At 46.9% G+C, this 14,256-nt stretch overlaps 1 protein-coding gene across 3 annotated transcripts in view; it reads right to left on the bottom strand.

Annotated features, from left to right (window-relative positions):
• The window catches only part of LOC140422388 (uncharacterized), a 57,159-nt gene that overhangs the window by 2,510 nt on the left and 40,393 nt on the right, over positions 1-14,256 (bottom strand). The window contains exons 1-2 of one of the 3 annotated variants that reach the window (XM_072507409.1): positions 2,973-3,009; positions 1,117-2,397 (exon numbers count right to left, since the gene is read on the bottom strand). In XM_072507409.1, coding sequence (XP_072363510.1) covers positions 1,125-1,994 — 870 coding nt within the window. In that variant the 5' untranslated portion in view covers positions 1,995-2,397; positions 2,973-3,009 and the 3' untranslated portion in view covers positions 1,117-1,124. Of the gene's footprint in view, positions 1-523; positions 2,398-2,972; positions 3,010-14,256 lie in introns of those variants that run through there. The other 2 variants (XM_072507408.1, XM_072507410.1) reach the window with 2 other exon arrangements.

Genomic DNA, 14,256 nt, shown 5'->3' on the forward strand with positions numbered 1-14,256 from the left:
TGGTACCATTCTCGTAAATCTCCTCCGCACCCTCTGTGAGAATATCACATCTTTCCTCAAATATGGAGCCCACAGATAGTAAAAGGAAATCGAGGCACTGGAGAAGGTACACCAAAGATTCACAAGAATAATACCAGAACTGAGAGCATTTAACCCTCAGGAAAGGCTGGAGCTACCTTTCTCTAGAAAAGAGAAGACTGAAGGGTGACCTGATGGAAGTCTTTAAGATGATGAAGGGGTTCAATAATCCAATAGGGATTTCAATGAGAAACCTCTTTACTCAGCGAGTGGTTGAGGTGAACAGCATGAATACATTGAAGGGGAAGCTAGAAATACATGAGGGAGAAAGGAATAGAAGGATATGCTGATGGAGGAGATGAAGAGGGATGGGTGGAGGCTCATAGAATCATAGAATTTACAGTGCAGAAGGAGGCCATTCGGCCCATCGAGTCTGCACCGGCTCTTGGAACGAGCATCCCACCCAAGCCCACACCGCCCTATTCCCATAACCCAGTAACCCCAGTCAACCAACACTAAGGGCAATTTTGGACACTAAGGACAATTTATCATGGCCAATCCACCTAACCTGCACATTTTTGGACTGTGGGAGGAAACCGGAGCACCCGGAGGAAACCCACGCACACAGGGGGAGAACGTGCAGACTCCGCACAGACAGTGACCCAGCCGGGAATCAAACCTGGGACCCTGGAGCTGTGAAGTAATTGTGCTAACCACTATGCTACCGTACTCACCCGTGCTGTCTTTTCATGTGGAGCATGAATACTAACAGAGACCAATTGAGCCGACTGGCCTGGCCCTGTGCTGCAGACTCAATGGAACAGAAACAAATATATTTATTTTAGATTCAACTGTGGTAGGAAAAACACTATTTACTGTCCAGGATAAAATAAATATCCTTTATCAGCTTTTGTGGATCATTTCAGTGGAAATGTTCTCTCCCAGGCTCAAAGAGCATCAGCCCACTGGAAGCAAAGTTGTGAGACCGGCCAGTCCAGCAGGAAGAAACCCTCCGAACCTCCCACTTCACCAAGTGTCAGAATGAACATGGTTCAGTCCTGGGTGTGATCAACAGCAGCAATAACAGCAGAATCCAACCTCTGTAATCACTGGTGAACTCGCTGGTGTCTCAGCAGGTGTGAAAATTGAGTGAATCCCTTTTCACACTCAGAGCAGGTGAACGGTCTCTCCCCAGAATGAGCTCGCTGGTGTCTCATCAGGTTGGATGAATCTCGGAATCGTTTCCCACACTCAGAGCAGGTGAACGGTCTCTCTCCAGTGTGAACTTGCTGGTGTGTCAGCAGTGCAGATGAATCTCTGAATCTCTTCCCACAATCACCACAGGTGAATGGTCTCTCCTCAGTGTGAATCTGTTGGTGTCTCTGCAGTTTGGATGACCGGGTAAACCCCTGCCCACAGTCAGAGCAGGTGAATGGCCTCTCCCCAGTGTGAGCTCGCTGATGTTCCAGCAGGTTAGATGATGTTCTAAACCTTTTTGTGCAGTGAGAGCAGCTGAATGGTCTCTCCTCGGTGTGAACTCGCTGGTGTATCAGCAGGTTGCATAAATAAGTAAATCCCTTCCCACAGTCAGAACAGGTAAACGGCTTCTCCCCAGTGTGAACTCGCTGGTGGGCCAACAAGGTGGATGAATCTCTGAATCCCTTCCTACACTCAGTGCAGGTGAACGGTCTCTCCCTGGTGTGAATTTGTTGGTGCCTCTGCAGTTTGGATAATTGAGCAAAACCCCTCCCACACTCTGAGCAAGTGAATGGTCTCTCCCCGGTGTGAACTCGCTGGTGCATCAGCATGCTAGATAACTGAGTGAATGCCTTCCCACAGTCAGAGCAGGTGAATGGTCTCTCCCCGGTGTAGCTACGTCGATGAATTTCCAGCTTCGATGGGGATATGAATCCCTTCCCACATTCTCCACATTTCCATGGTTTCTCCATGGTGCAGGTGTCCTTGTGTCTCCCCATGTTAGACCATCAAATGAAGTCTTCACGCACCGAACAAATGTGGCTCCAACAATGTTTTTTTCAAGCTGTGTAAATGGTTAAAGCTGGAACACTCTCACTCGGGTGTGTGTGTGTGTCCTGTTGCTTTTCCAGTCACACAAATGTTTAAAATCTTTTGAAGAACACAGAACAGCCAAAAACCAAAGAGAAAATGCTGGAAAATCTCAGCAGGTCTGGCAGCATCTGTAGGGAGAGAAAAGAGCTAACATTTTGAGTCCAGATGACCCTTTGTCAGAACAGTCAAATATTTCTCCTATATTCAAAGACTGATGATTTTCAGGACCCGAAAAATTGAGTGACAGTCAGATCTTGATGTGATATTTCGTCTTCGTTTCCTGCCTGTAAATCCTCCCCTTGAAGTATCCTGTAAAAAGAGTTTCAAAATTCATTACTGTCAGTGCAGGATAGAAATTCAGAACAGACAATTCTAGTTTCTATGGAACATTCTTTCCTCTTTCTCATTCCCCAGAAGCTGTAAAGTCCGCCCCACGCACTCTCCCTCCATTCTCACTCTGGTATTACCCCTCCCAATTCTCCTGAAGATGCTGATTCAGGCTGATTAACAGATCCATGCTTCTGCTTCCAGTCCTGGACACAGACTGAAAATCTTCATGTAGGCTGCCAGACTGATACATGTTTAGATATTTTGTTTCGATCTGTTGGCTGGACAGTTGGTTTGTGATACAGAGGTGGTTAAATTCCTGTGCTGGCTGAAGTTATTCATGAAGGGCCCACCTTCTCAACTTTGCCCCTCGCCTAAGGTGTGGTGATTCTCAGGTTAAATCGCCACCAGTTAGCTCTTCCCCCATCAAAATACAAATATATCTAATAGATGTTTCAGTTGGTTAAGATACAGCAGAATGTTCCTGCAAGGCCACAGTTGAATGCCAGAATGAGAAAAGAAATGGAAAGGGGGTGAAAATAAAGTGTTTTACTCACAGATATTGGAGACAGGAGGAGGGTTCAGACTGTGTGAAGCTTAATCTGCATTCACACAATACCCGCGCTCTGATAGGCTGGAGAGCCAATGTCCTTCCGGTCTGTCAAAGCTTGCTATTGGCTCCGCGCCGCCAAAGAACAATGGGCAACGGAAGTCATGTGGCACTGGAAGCACATTTACCTCCAGATGCGCCGACCATTTGGCCAATGTAAAAGGTCCATTCCTGCACATGCGCCATTTCACATCACCCTTGGACATGCGCAGTTCCAGGCTGCCCGCGCAGCGGTCGAGCGGTTTCTCCAGCGCGGGGGGTTGTGGGAATTACGGCTGCCATTTCTCATCCGGATCCCAGCCTCCAAACTCCTGGGACTGGGATGGAAAGGGGCGGGAGGGGAGGGGAGAGGAGGGGGAGACGCAGTGACCCCACCCTGACACAAAGCACATGTCGGTAGTCACTGAAATGAAATGAAAATGAAATCACTGGATTTGATTATGAGGTTCCCCCTCGAAAACAATTTGTTAACTTCAGGTGTAAAGATTTCGACACCTGGGTGACACATTGGGCAGGGCAATAGATGAGAGTGAAACTGAACCAGGGAGTCAGCACCTTCAGGGGAGGAGAATTGGGGAAAAGCAGGAGGAGGATATTCGGATGAATCAGTGTCAAAATCAACAAGGAAGAGGGAGTGTGTGGGGAACAAACATTTGAGAGGGAGAAGGATTTTACTGTTGTTGCTGCTATTCAGGACCAAACCATATTCAGTCTGCCACTTGGAATTTCATTCTGCTGAAGTTACAGGACTGGAACTGTACTGGAGTTTAATATTCTCGATTTAGGTCAAATAAACCAGATTTGGATTGAACAACCTGCGTGATATCATTGATGTGGGATCAGTTGAGTGCAGATTTTCTGGGTGATAGGTGTCTCTTTCAGAACTGCTGTCTCTTTAAGAACTGCTGCCTGTGATCTCTCCTCATTCATTCAGGGCAACTCAGCTGAAATTATTTTACAAAAAAAGTTTGCTTTCAGCATTACACCCAAACAATCCTTAATATGAAATTGATCATTCCGTGTCTGAAATGTTCCACTGGTTGAAATGACATAGAATGGACATCAAAGAAATAGGCCATTCGGCCCACCTGGTCTGCGATGGTTTTGATGCTCCACACATACCTCCTCCCAGTCCTCTTCACCTTCACTGTCAGTCAGAACTCAGTGGGTAATTCTCCTACCTCTTGAGTTCCAAAGTTCTGAGCTCATCATCCCATTCAGGACTGTAGAACAAAACTCAGGGCTGATACTGCAGTGCAGCACTGCGGTAGTGCTGCTCTGCTGGAGGTACCATCTTTCAGATGAGATGTTAGTGAGTCCCAGTTTAACTGCTTGGTTAGAACGGTTAGAAGGATAGGGTGGAAGGGTGGGGATAAGTAGGTGCTCTTTCGGAGGGCCAGTGCAGCCTTGATGGGCCGAATGGCCTCCTTCTGCACTGTAAATTCTATGATGCTATGTCTACAAAAAGATGCAGGCAGGTTAAGTGTGTGGGGGAAAATGCAGATGGAATATAATGTGAGAGAATATGAACTTTTTCACTTTGGCAAGAGGAGTAGAGAAACAGCATCCTATTTAAATGGAGTGAGATTGCAATACTAAGTGGTACAGAGAGATCTGGGTGTCCTGGTACAGGAATCACAAAACGTTGGTTTGCTAGTAGAAGGGGAATGGAAGCAGCGCAGGGCCTTGGCGAGGCCACATCTAAAATATTGTGCACTGCTTCTTCACCTTGTTTGAAAAACAAAGATATAATTGTGTTAGCAACAGTTTGTACAATCTGCTAACACATCCGTGAGTTCACACCGGGGAGAGGTTCTTGACCAGTTGCCTATGTGTGGGGGCAGGGATTCACCTGGTCATCCAGTCTGCTGACATACCAACGAGTTCACACTGGGGAGAGACAATTCTCCAGCTCCCTGTGTGGGTAGAGATTCAGTCGGTTATCTGAACTGAGACCTGAGCAAGCTCACCAGTGATTACAGGGTTCGAATTTTGCTGTTATTTCTGTTGTTTCTCACTCCCATCACTGGATCATGTTCAATCTGACAGCTAATAGAAGTGGGACGGTTCATTCCTGCTGGACTGGTTGATCTCATAAGTTTGCTTCCAGCCCACTTATTCTCTTTGAGAGTTGTTGTGAAAATCTAATTCATATTTAATGTGGATCATAGAATGAAAGGTTGCTTTGAAGGTAAATCATATTTACTTTGCTTTTGTGTTTGGAACCTCTATGAACATATCACATTGCCATGAAGGTGGGTTGTAGGGTTTGGGAGGTTCTTTTGTTGGATTTATCTGGGCATTTCTCACAGAAGGCAATTGAAGATTTGGTCTACTGTATTTTCAAGTTTCCTTGGATTTCGTGAGGGGAAAAAAAGCTGGAAAGTTTACCTAGCTTGGAGCTAGATGAAGAAACCTACAGTGACCGGCACAGTTGGTTTCTCTGGTTGTGGAAGCAATCAGCTTCAACAGTGAGCTTGAAATGAGGAGTGAAGAAGATCTGGGCGCTGGTTGGAAAAAGAAATCTGTCTGCCCAAAGTCACAACAAGGCAGTGAGGCTCAATCTTGTGCTGAGTAATCCAGAGACATCAAGCATTGGAGGCTCAATTTACCAAAAGCTAATGGAAAGATGTGGACGAATCGTTGGGCCTGAGAAGAGTTGCTGACATATTGAGAAGAAAATGATGTGTATTCCAGAGGGCTGTGGCATACCTTTGGGTTAATCCCTGAAAAAGTAAACAAACCTTCAAGATCTCACAATGTGTAAAGAATCTCTTCGGTCGAACGACAATACAGTTCGGACTTTACAACTTATGTAATTACAAAATGTAGTGTTTCATTATGTGCTTTTAAAAAAAATCACATTAAAATTTGATTTTGTTTAAAGACATTAAGCCTTGTGGTTTAGCTCTTTCAGTTAACTACTGGGTGTTTTAATTTCTCTTGAAACATTTACTGGTTAAAGACATTCAATAGATACAAGTTGTGACTCTCAATGATTAGGATTAGGCTTTGAGGAAACTGATTAGTTAGAAGTCACATATTGTAAAAATGGTTGTTTTTTATAAAAAATATTTTTATTCGCATTTTCAATTGACACACAGTAACACTTTATGTTCAATATTTACAGCACGTATGGTTCTTATATACATATTGTTGGTGAAAAGGATGGTTAACAATGACAGGGTGAACAACATAGAGTGATGTTGGATGTTGCCAATCACAGTTTCTGACTCTCAGTCCCCAAAACCATAAGCTCAATGCTTTCTGATAACCCAAAATCACCTGAACCCATAATAGCACTAACCTTAACAACACTAATCCTAACCTCTAATAATCCAAATCATAACACCGAATACTCTTAACCTAATCATAACAACCACAATGGGTAGCACTGTTACTTCACAGCTCCAGGGTGCCAGGTTCGATTCCATTTTGGGTCACTGCCTGTGTGGAGTCTGCGCGTTCTCCCTGTATCTGCGTGGGTTTCCTCCGGGTACTTCGGTTTCCTCCCACAATGCGCAAAATATGTGCTTGTTAGGTGAATTGGCCATTCTGAATTCTCCCTCAGTTTACCCGAACAGGCGCCAGAATGTGGCGACTAGGGGCTTTTCATAGTAACTTCATTTCATTGAATTTACAGTGCAGAAGGAGGCCATTTGACCCATCGAGTCTGTACTGGCTCTTGGAAAGAGCACCCTACCCAAGCCCACACCTCCACCCTACAACCCAGTAACCCTACCCAACACTAAGGGCAATTTAGTATGGCCAATCCACCAAACCTGCACATCTTTGGACTGTGGGAGGAAACCGGAGCACCCGGAGGAAACCCATGCACACACGGGGAGAACATGCAGACTCCGCACAGACAGTGACCCAAGCCGGGAATCGAACCTGGGACCCTGGAGCTGTGAAGCAATTATGCTAACCACTATGCTACTGTGCTGCCCTCATTGCAGTGTTAATGTGAGCCTCCTTGTGGCAATAAAGATTATTATTAATTAAAATTAACTAACATCCTCAATAACTTTAACTGTGAATGCCCACTATCACCACTGTAAATATCCATTCACTTTAATCACTCATCACCTGAAGTATCCACTGATCATAAAAATTCTTAAAACAAACACTGATTATCAACTAACCCTAACTCTTTATAATCCAAACCCTAACCCCGAATCGCTTATAACCATACAAGCATAAACAAATCCGAACCATAACCTAACATTAACTCCTTATAACCCAAACCCTCAAACCGAATATATACTAATGCCAAATATGACTCTAACCTTAAACACAACCTTAAACCAACAGCAACCCTAACCCTGGATACACACTGGCCTCTGATAACCCTAACTGAGGATCCCAGACCGGCCTCTGAATCACAAGTTGCAGAGACACCTGCGGAGTCACTGGTTCATGTGACATTATTGATGATGCCACCAGAGTGATACCCCCTCCCCCACCCCACACCACGGCCCCAACACAGACTCCCTCAATGTGACAGAAAGAGTGCTTTCTGAACTGCAACGGATTATGGGTAATGTCATCGCCATTAGTAACCGTCACCAATCTCACACAACCGTTAGAAATACACAGACAGACTCGGAGGAGGCGGGATATCCAACTCATCAACCTTGCCCCACAACACCTCCACATCTGGACTGCAGGAAAAGTACATGTGGATAGTCACTGGATTTCATTGTGATGTCCCCCTTAGCAAAACAGTTTGTTAACTTCAGGTGTAAAGATTTAGGCACCTGGGTGACATATCGAGGACGACAACAGGGGCGAGTGAAACTGAACCCCATAGTCAGCATCTTCAGGGGAGGAGAATTGGGTGAAAAGCAGGAGGAGGATAGTGGGATGAATTAGTGTTACAGTCAATAGGGAGGAGGGAGTCTCTGGGAGACAGAGATTTATAGTTTGAGATGAAGGATTTTCTGTGACAAATAAAATTGTCAGTTCTGAATTTCCATCCTGCAATCACAGTGATGAGTTGATTATGTCAATCCAATCACACCCATTAAAGTCTCTCTCAGGTCAGTCCTCAGCCTTCTTTTTCCCAGAGAAAATATCCCCAACCTATTCAAGCTATCATGTAATTTAAACACTCAGTCCTGCTATCATCCTTGTGAAGCTTTCTTGCACCTTCTTGAGGCCCTCTGTCAGTTTAGAAGGAGGGGCATATTTTAAAGGGGCGGCACGGTTAATGTCTCACTCTAAAGATGGTCCCTCTGACAGGACGACACTCCCTCAGTACTGACACCGGGAGAGTTGACTGTGGGGGCTCGAGTCTCTGGAGAGGAGATTCAACTCCCCCCCACCTCCTGACTCAGAGGCGAGAGTGCGACCCACTGTACAGAATCAGCTGGTGTTCGAGAATGGTTGATTTACTTTTTTTTTAACAAACAATTTTATTGAGGTATTTTAAGCAGAAAGAAAAAATGACATTGTACAGTACAAACAAAAAAAGAAGTCAAGACACAAATTACATACTGCAAACCACGGCGCTGTTCATGCATGGACCTGCCTCAATATCCCCCTACTCTACCCTAGCCACCCCCCCCGCTGACGCTTACTCCTCTGCGAAGAAGTCAATAAATGGCTGCCACCTTCGGGCGAACCCTAGTAGTAGCGAATCTCTCAAGGCGAACTTGGCTTTCTCTAGGCCAAGAAAGCTCGCCATGTCCGATAGCCATACCTCAGCCCTCGGGGGCTTTGAGTCCCTCCATGCTAACAGTATTCGTCGCCGGGCTACCAGGGAAGCAAAGGCCGGAGCATCGGCCTCCCTTTCTTCCTGGACTCCCGGGTCCTCCGAAACCCCAAAGATTGCCACCTCCGGGCTCATTACCACCCCAGATTTCAACACCCGGGACATGACATCTGCCAATACCCTCCGGGTTTAGGGCATGACCAGAACATGTGTACATGGTTAGCCGGCCCTCCGGTGCATCCAGCCCGAAGAATCTGCTCATCCGGGCCACCGTCATGTGGGCCCGGTGCACGACCTTAAACTGGATCAGGCTGAGCCTGGCGCATGTTGTGGTTAGGCTTACTCTTCTCAGGGCTTCTGCCCACATACCATCCTCCAGCATCCCCCCCCCCCCCCTCCCCACCTCCCCGAGCTCCTCCTCCTCCCACTTAAGCTTCAGGTCCTCAGTCTGCGTATCCTCAGCTCTCATTAGCTCCTTGTAGACGTCTGAAACTCTACCCTCTCCCAACTCTCCCCTAGAAACTACCCTGTCCTGCCTCCCCTTCGGCAGGAGACGTGGGATGGACGGCACCAGTCTGCATACACAATCCCTCACCTGCAAGTATCTAAAGTCGTTCCCACTCGCCAGCCCAAACTTCTCCTCCAGCGCCCTCATGCTCGGAAAGCTCCTTTCCAGGAACAGAACCCCCACCCTCACAATCCCCGCCCTCCTCCACAATCGATACCCCCGTCCATGTTCCCCGGGGCAAATCGGTGGTTGCCGCATACTGGGGTCCACACTGATGCTCTTACCTCCCCTACATGCCTCCTCCACTGGCCCCAGATCCGAAGAGCCGCCACCACTATCGGGCTGGTGGAGTACCGTGCCGGTGAAAGCGGCAGAGGTGCTGTGACCAGGACTGCTAAGCTAGTGCCCCTGAACGAAGCAACCTCCATCCGCTCCCAAACTGACCCCACACACACCATCCATTTCCTTATCATCGCTATGTTGGTAACTGGTTAAAGCTCTTTCCAGTCAGTGCTCTGGAACACTCTCACTTGGGTGTGTGTGTCTCGGTGCTTTTCCAGTCACACTGATGTTTTGAAGCCGAAAGAAAAGACAAACATCTCTCCTTCTCAATACAAAGTCCGGTGATATTCAGTTCCAAGGAATTGAGATACTCAGTCAGATTGAGATGTGACGTTTGAGATTTCTGTCTGTAATTCCTCCTCTTCTAATATCCTGTAAAAACAATTTACAAAAGACATCACTGTCAGCACAGGATAGAAACTCAGAACAGACAATTCTAGTTCCTAGAGAACATTCTTTCCTCTCTCATTCCCCAAAAGCTGTAAATCTCCATCCCACGCACTCTCCCTCCATTCTCACTCTGCTGTATCTAATATTCACCCTCCCAATTCTCCTGAAGGTGCTGATTGACAGATCCCTGCTCACTGCTTCCTGTCCTGGACACAGAGACCATAACAAATAGGAGCTGCAGTCAGCCATTCAGCCCATCAAGCCTGCTCAACCATTCAATGAGCTCATTGGCCAATCTACCTCAGCACCATTTTCCCAAACTAATCCCCATATCCGTCGATATCTTCAATATCTAGAAATGTATCAATGTTGGTCCTGAAAATACTTGACGACTGAGGCAATGTAGCACAGTGATTAGCACTGTTGCTTCACAGCACCAGGGATCCGGGTTCGATTCCCAGCTTGGGTCACCGTCTGTGCCGAGTCTGCACGTTCTCCCTGTGTCTGTGTAAGTTTCCTCTGGATGCTCCAGTTTTCCTCCCACAAGTCCCGAAAGACGTGCTGTTTGGTGAATTGGACATTCTGAATTCTCGTTCTGTGTACCCGAACAGGTGCTGGAGTGTGGCGACTAGGGGACTTTCACAGTAACTTCATTGCAGTGTTAATGTAAGCCTACTTGTGACAATAAAGATTATTATTATTACTATCATCCGTGTTACCGACCAGAGGCTGAGTGTGCTGACTCAATATCTGTGAACTCATGAGGCCGAGCTGCAAAACACCATGAAGAGGTTCGATGATCCCAAGGAGAGAATCCTGAACGTTGAGCAAGTTGCCTCCTTGACAGAGGCAAGAATTTAAACCTTGGAAAACTGGCCAGTGGCAGAAGTCCTGGAGGACTTGGAGAACCGAGGGTCAGAGAAAGAACATCCGAGCCGTCGGCCTGCCAGAAGGTGTTGCTCCCGTTAGTTCTTCGAGGACCGGCTGCCACGTTTTCCTAAGCTGGATGTGAAGCCTGGGCGATTCCAATTAGAAAGAACATCAGATCCTGTCTTTGAGGCCGAGGGATAGTTTTCATCCCAGGCCTGTAATCATTCACTTCCACAACTTGATAGATCACCAGAAGGTCCTGGGGACAGGAAAGACGAGGTGGGACCTGGCTCCATGAGGGATTTCCTTCTTCCAGGGCTTTTCGGCAGCGAAGAAAATGAAGCATCGAGGCTTCGATGAAGTTTGAAGGGAACTCAAGGCTGCGGGAGTGAATTCTGTCGCTTTATCCTGAGACCCTGTAAATTGTATCCGACAACTCCGTCAAGTCTATCGATAATCTGACTACTGCCTTGGTCTTTGTTAAATTCATGAAGGACAAGGATTTGGAGGGATGGTTTGCAGCTCGGACTAATTCAGGCTCTAATCCGGACTAAAATGGGTCTAAAATGCGAGAGGGACATTCGATCCCCAATCCTTTGTTGGCCCTTATTTTCTTCTCCTCATTTTGGAGAAGGTATCCTGAGGGTAACGACAGTCTGGCCATGGGGTTAATCCATCGGGTCCTCAGTCTTATTGAGGAATATCCCCTCGGATCTATTGTGGTTGTGATTCTTTCGTATTTTTGTTATTATGGGAGGGTTTATGTGTTGTTGACTTTATCCTACTCTGGTACAGACAGGGCTTTTATCTGTGAAAGGAGCAGTTTGGGGAAACTTTGGTGCCTCTGGTGTAAAGTGAGTTGGAGAAGGGGGTAATGGAGCACGCCCGATTGTGGGGTGAAAATCTGTTCCTGTTCTCTCTCTGTCGCCTAACTAATGGTGACAGTTAATCTTCAAATTTTCTCAGGGAATGTATAGGGCATCCATCGCCCTATCAGAAGGAAAATGATTGTCTCCCTTCTTAAGGAGAAAGTCGACATAGCTTCATTTCAGGAAATGCATCTAGATTAAACTCAATTGGGGTCGACACGGTGGCACGGTGGTTAGCACTGCTGCATCACAGCTCCAAGGGACCCAGGTTCAATTCCAGCCTCAGGTGACTGGCTGCGTAGAGTTTGCACATTCTCCCAGTGTCTTTGTGGATTTCCTCCGGGATCTCCGGTTTCCTCCCACAGTCCAAAGATGTGCAGATCAGGTGGCTTGGCCATGCTAAATTGCCCCTTAGTGTTCAAAAAGATTTGGTAGGATTACTGGGTAACTGGGATAGGCTGGAGGCAAGGGCTCAAGGAGAGTGCTCTTTCAAAGACAGGTGCAGTCTTGATGGGCCGAATGGCCTCCTTCTGCACTGTCAAGATTCTGAAATGAGGAATACATTAAATTGAGGGATTGGGTGAGGCAGGTTTTTTTCGCCTCTTTTTCATCAAGTAACAGGGGTGTGGCAATCTTTATGAATAAAAATATCCCTTTTAAAGTTGAAACCTGCACCAAGGACAAAGCAGATAGATATGTGATCATTAGAGGTTCGGTGCATGGAGATGTTGGTTCAATAATGAATGTTTATGGATCCCCGAATTACTCCCGGAGTTAATTACGAAGGCTTTTGCGGATTTCAAAAGTTAGCTTCAACTAACATTTTTGTGGTTGGCGACTTCAACTGCCACTTGTATCCTCTGGTAGATAAGCCCCCCGTTACCAAGAACCCCCCATGTTTCAAGCTAGGGCATAGCCTCGGCTTGCGAGGAGGTGGGTTATATGGATGTTTGGAGAACTTTGCACCTGAGGGGCGGAGCTTTTACGTTCTTTCCAGCCCCACATCAATGTCATACTAGAATCAACGACGTTTTTCTGCCAAAGACGATCCGACACCTGGTGTCCTGCTGCACCACAGAAAACATTATAATTTTGGACCAATCCACCTCACCAGCCCCCCCCCCCCCCCTCCCCACCCCCCCATTTTTCATGAACTTCTGCTCGAGGGCTCACCCCCAGGTCAAGAAGGTGGAGGTTTGATGCCTTCTTGATAAGAGGTACTTAATTTACTACACATTTTAAGGAAGAGTTTGAGTTCTTCCTTTTCTTTAACTCGGCCCCTGGTATTTCACCCTCTAGACGTGTGAAGTTCATGCCGGGTTGGGGGGGGGGGCGGCAGGGGGGGTTCATTTCTTACATTGCTAATAAAAGGTCCAGGTGCTGGAGAACCATCGGCGTCTGGAGGTTTGTTTGGCGAACGCCGAGGAGAATTATACGGCCCAAGTAAGCTATTGCTGAAGGAGGTTAACACAGTAAGACTCAGCAGGTCGAGAAAAGTTGAAAGTTTGCGAGGTAGAAGTTGTACGAGTTTGGGAGTAACACGAGCAAATACAAACGCCGACTTTGGAGCGGTTTTCTCTGTGCGGCTTGGCGGACGGAAAAGGGTCATGTAGACGGAGGAAATAAACCGAAATGTTGGGAATTCTATGCAGGATTATACAAGTCTGAGCAGTCTGGTGATGTATTGGCGGTGTGGAGCATTATTTCTCTTTCTTGAATCTCCCGGCGGCCTCAGAAAGCCAGCGTGAGGCTCTTAATGCTACTCTTTCTAGGGGAGCGATGTCAAAGACCATGAAGGAGCTTCAGCCAGGTAAAGCGCTGGGACCACATGGCTGTGCGTGTGGGTTTTACAGGGGATTTGAGGATTTACTGTTGGATCTATTTGTGGGTATGTATTATCACTTTGACTCAAGTATGCTGCCATCGACTCTTTGTGAGGCTTATGTCTGTTTGATTCTGAAGCGGACAAGGATCACGGGAGTGTGTCTCTTATCAGCCAATCTCTCGAATGTTGACTTGAAACTGCTATCTAAAGTTTTGGCAAGAAATCTTGAGGGCATCCTTCCAACAATCATTTTTTAATTTTAATTTAGAGTACCCAATTCATTTTTTCTAATTTAGGGACAATTTAGCTTGGCCAATCCACGTCCCCTGCACATCTTTGGGTTGTGGGGGTGAAACGCACACAAACACGGGGAGAATGTGCAAACTCCACACGGACAGTGACCCAGAGCCGGGATCAAACCTGGGACCTCGGCGCCGTGAGGCAGCAGTGCTAACCACTGCACCACCGTGCTGCCCTCCTTCCAACAATCATGAGGGAGGACCAGTCTGACCTCGCTCTGCATCACTAACCAGCTGAGCTAAATTGGCTCCTAATTACATTACATGCTGGGCAGTCACACAAAGCCCGCGCTGATTAGCTGGAGGACCAGAGTCCTTCTGTCCTCCAACTCTTGCCATTGGTCAATACCTCAGGTAAAAGGTCAGGAGGCGGGCTACCCTTTGCACATGCGCAGCCGCCCCTTTTTTTGGA

This window comes from Scyliorhinus torazame, chromosome 5, assembly GCF_047496885.1.
Source record: "Scyliorhinus torazame isolate Kashiwa2021f chromosome 5, sScyTor2.1, whole genome shotgun sequence".
Taxonomy (NCBI): Eukaryota; Metazoa; Chordata; class Chondrichthyes; order Carcharhiniformes; family Scyliorhinidae; genus Scyliorhinus; species Scyliorhinus torazame.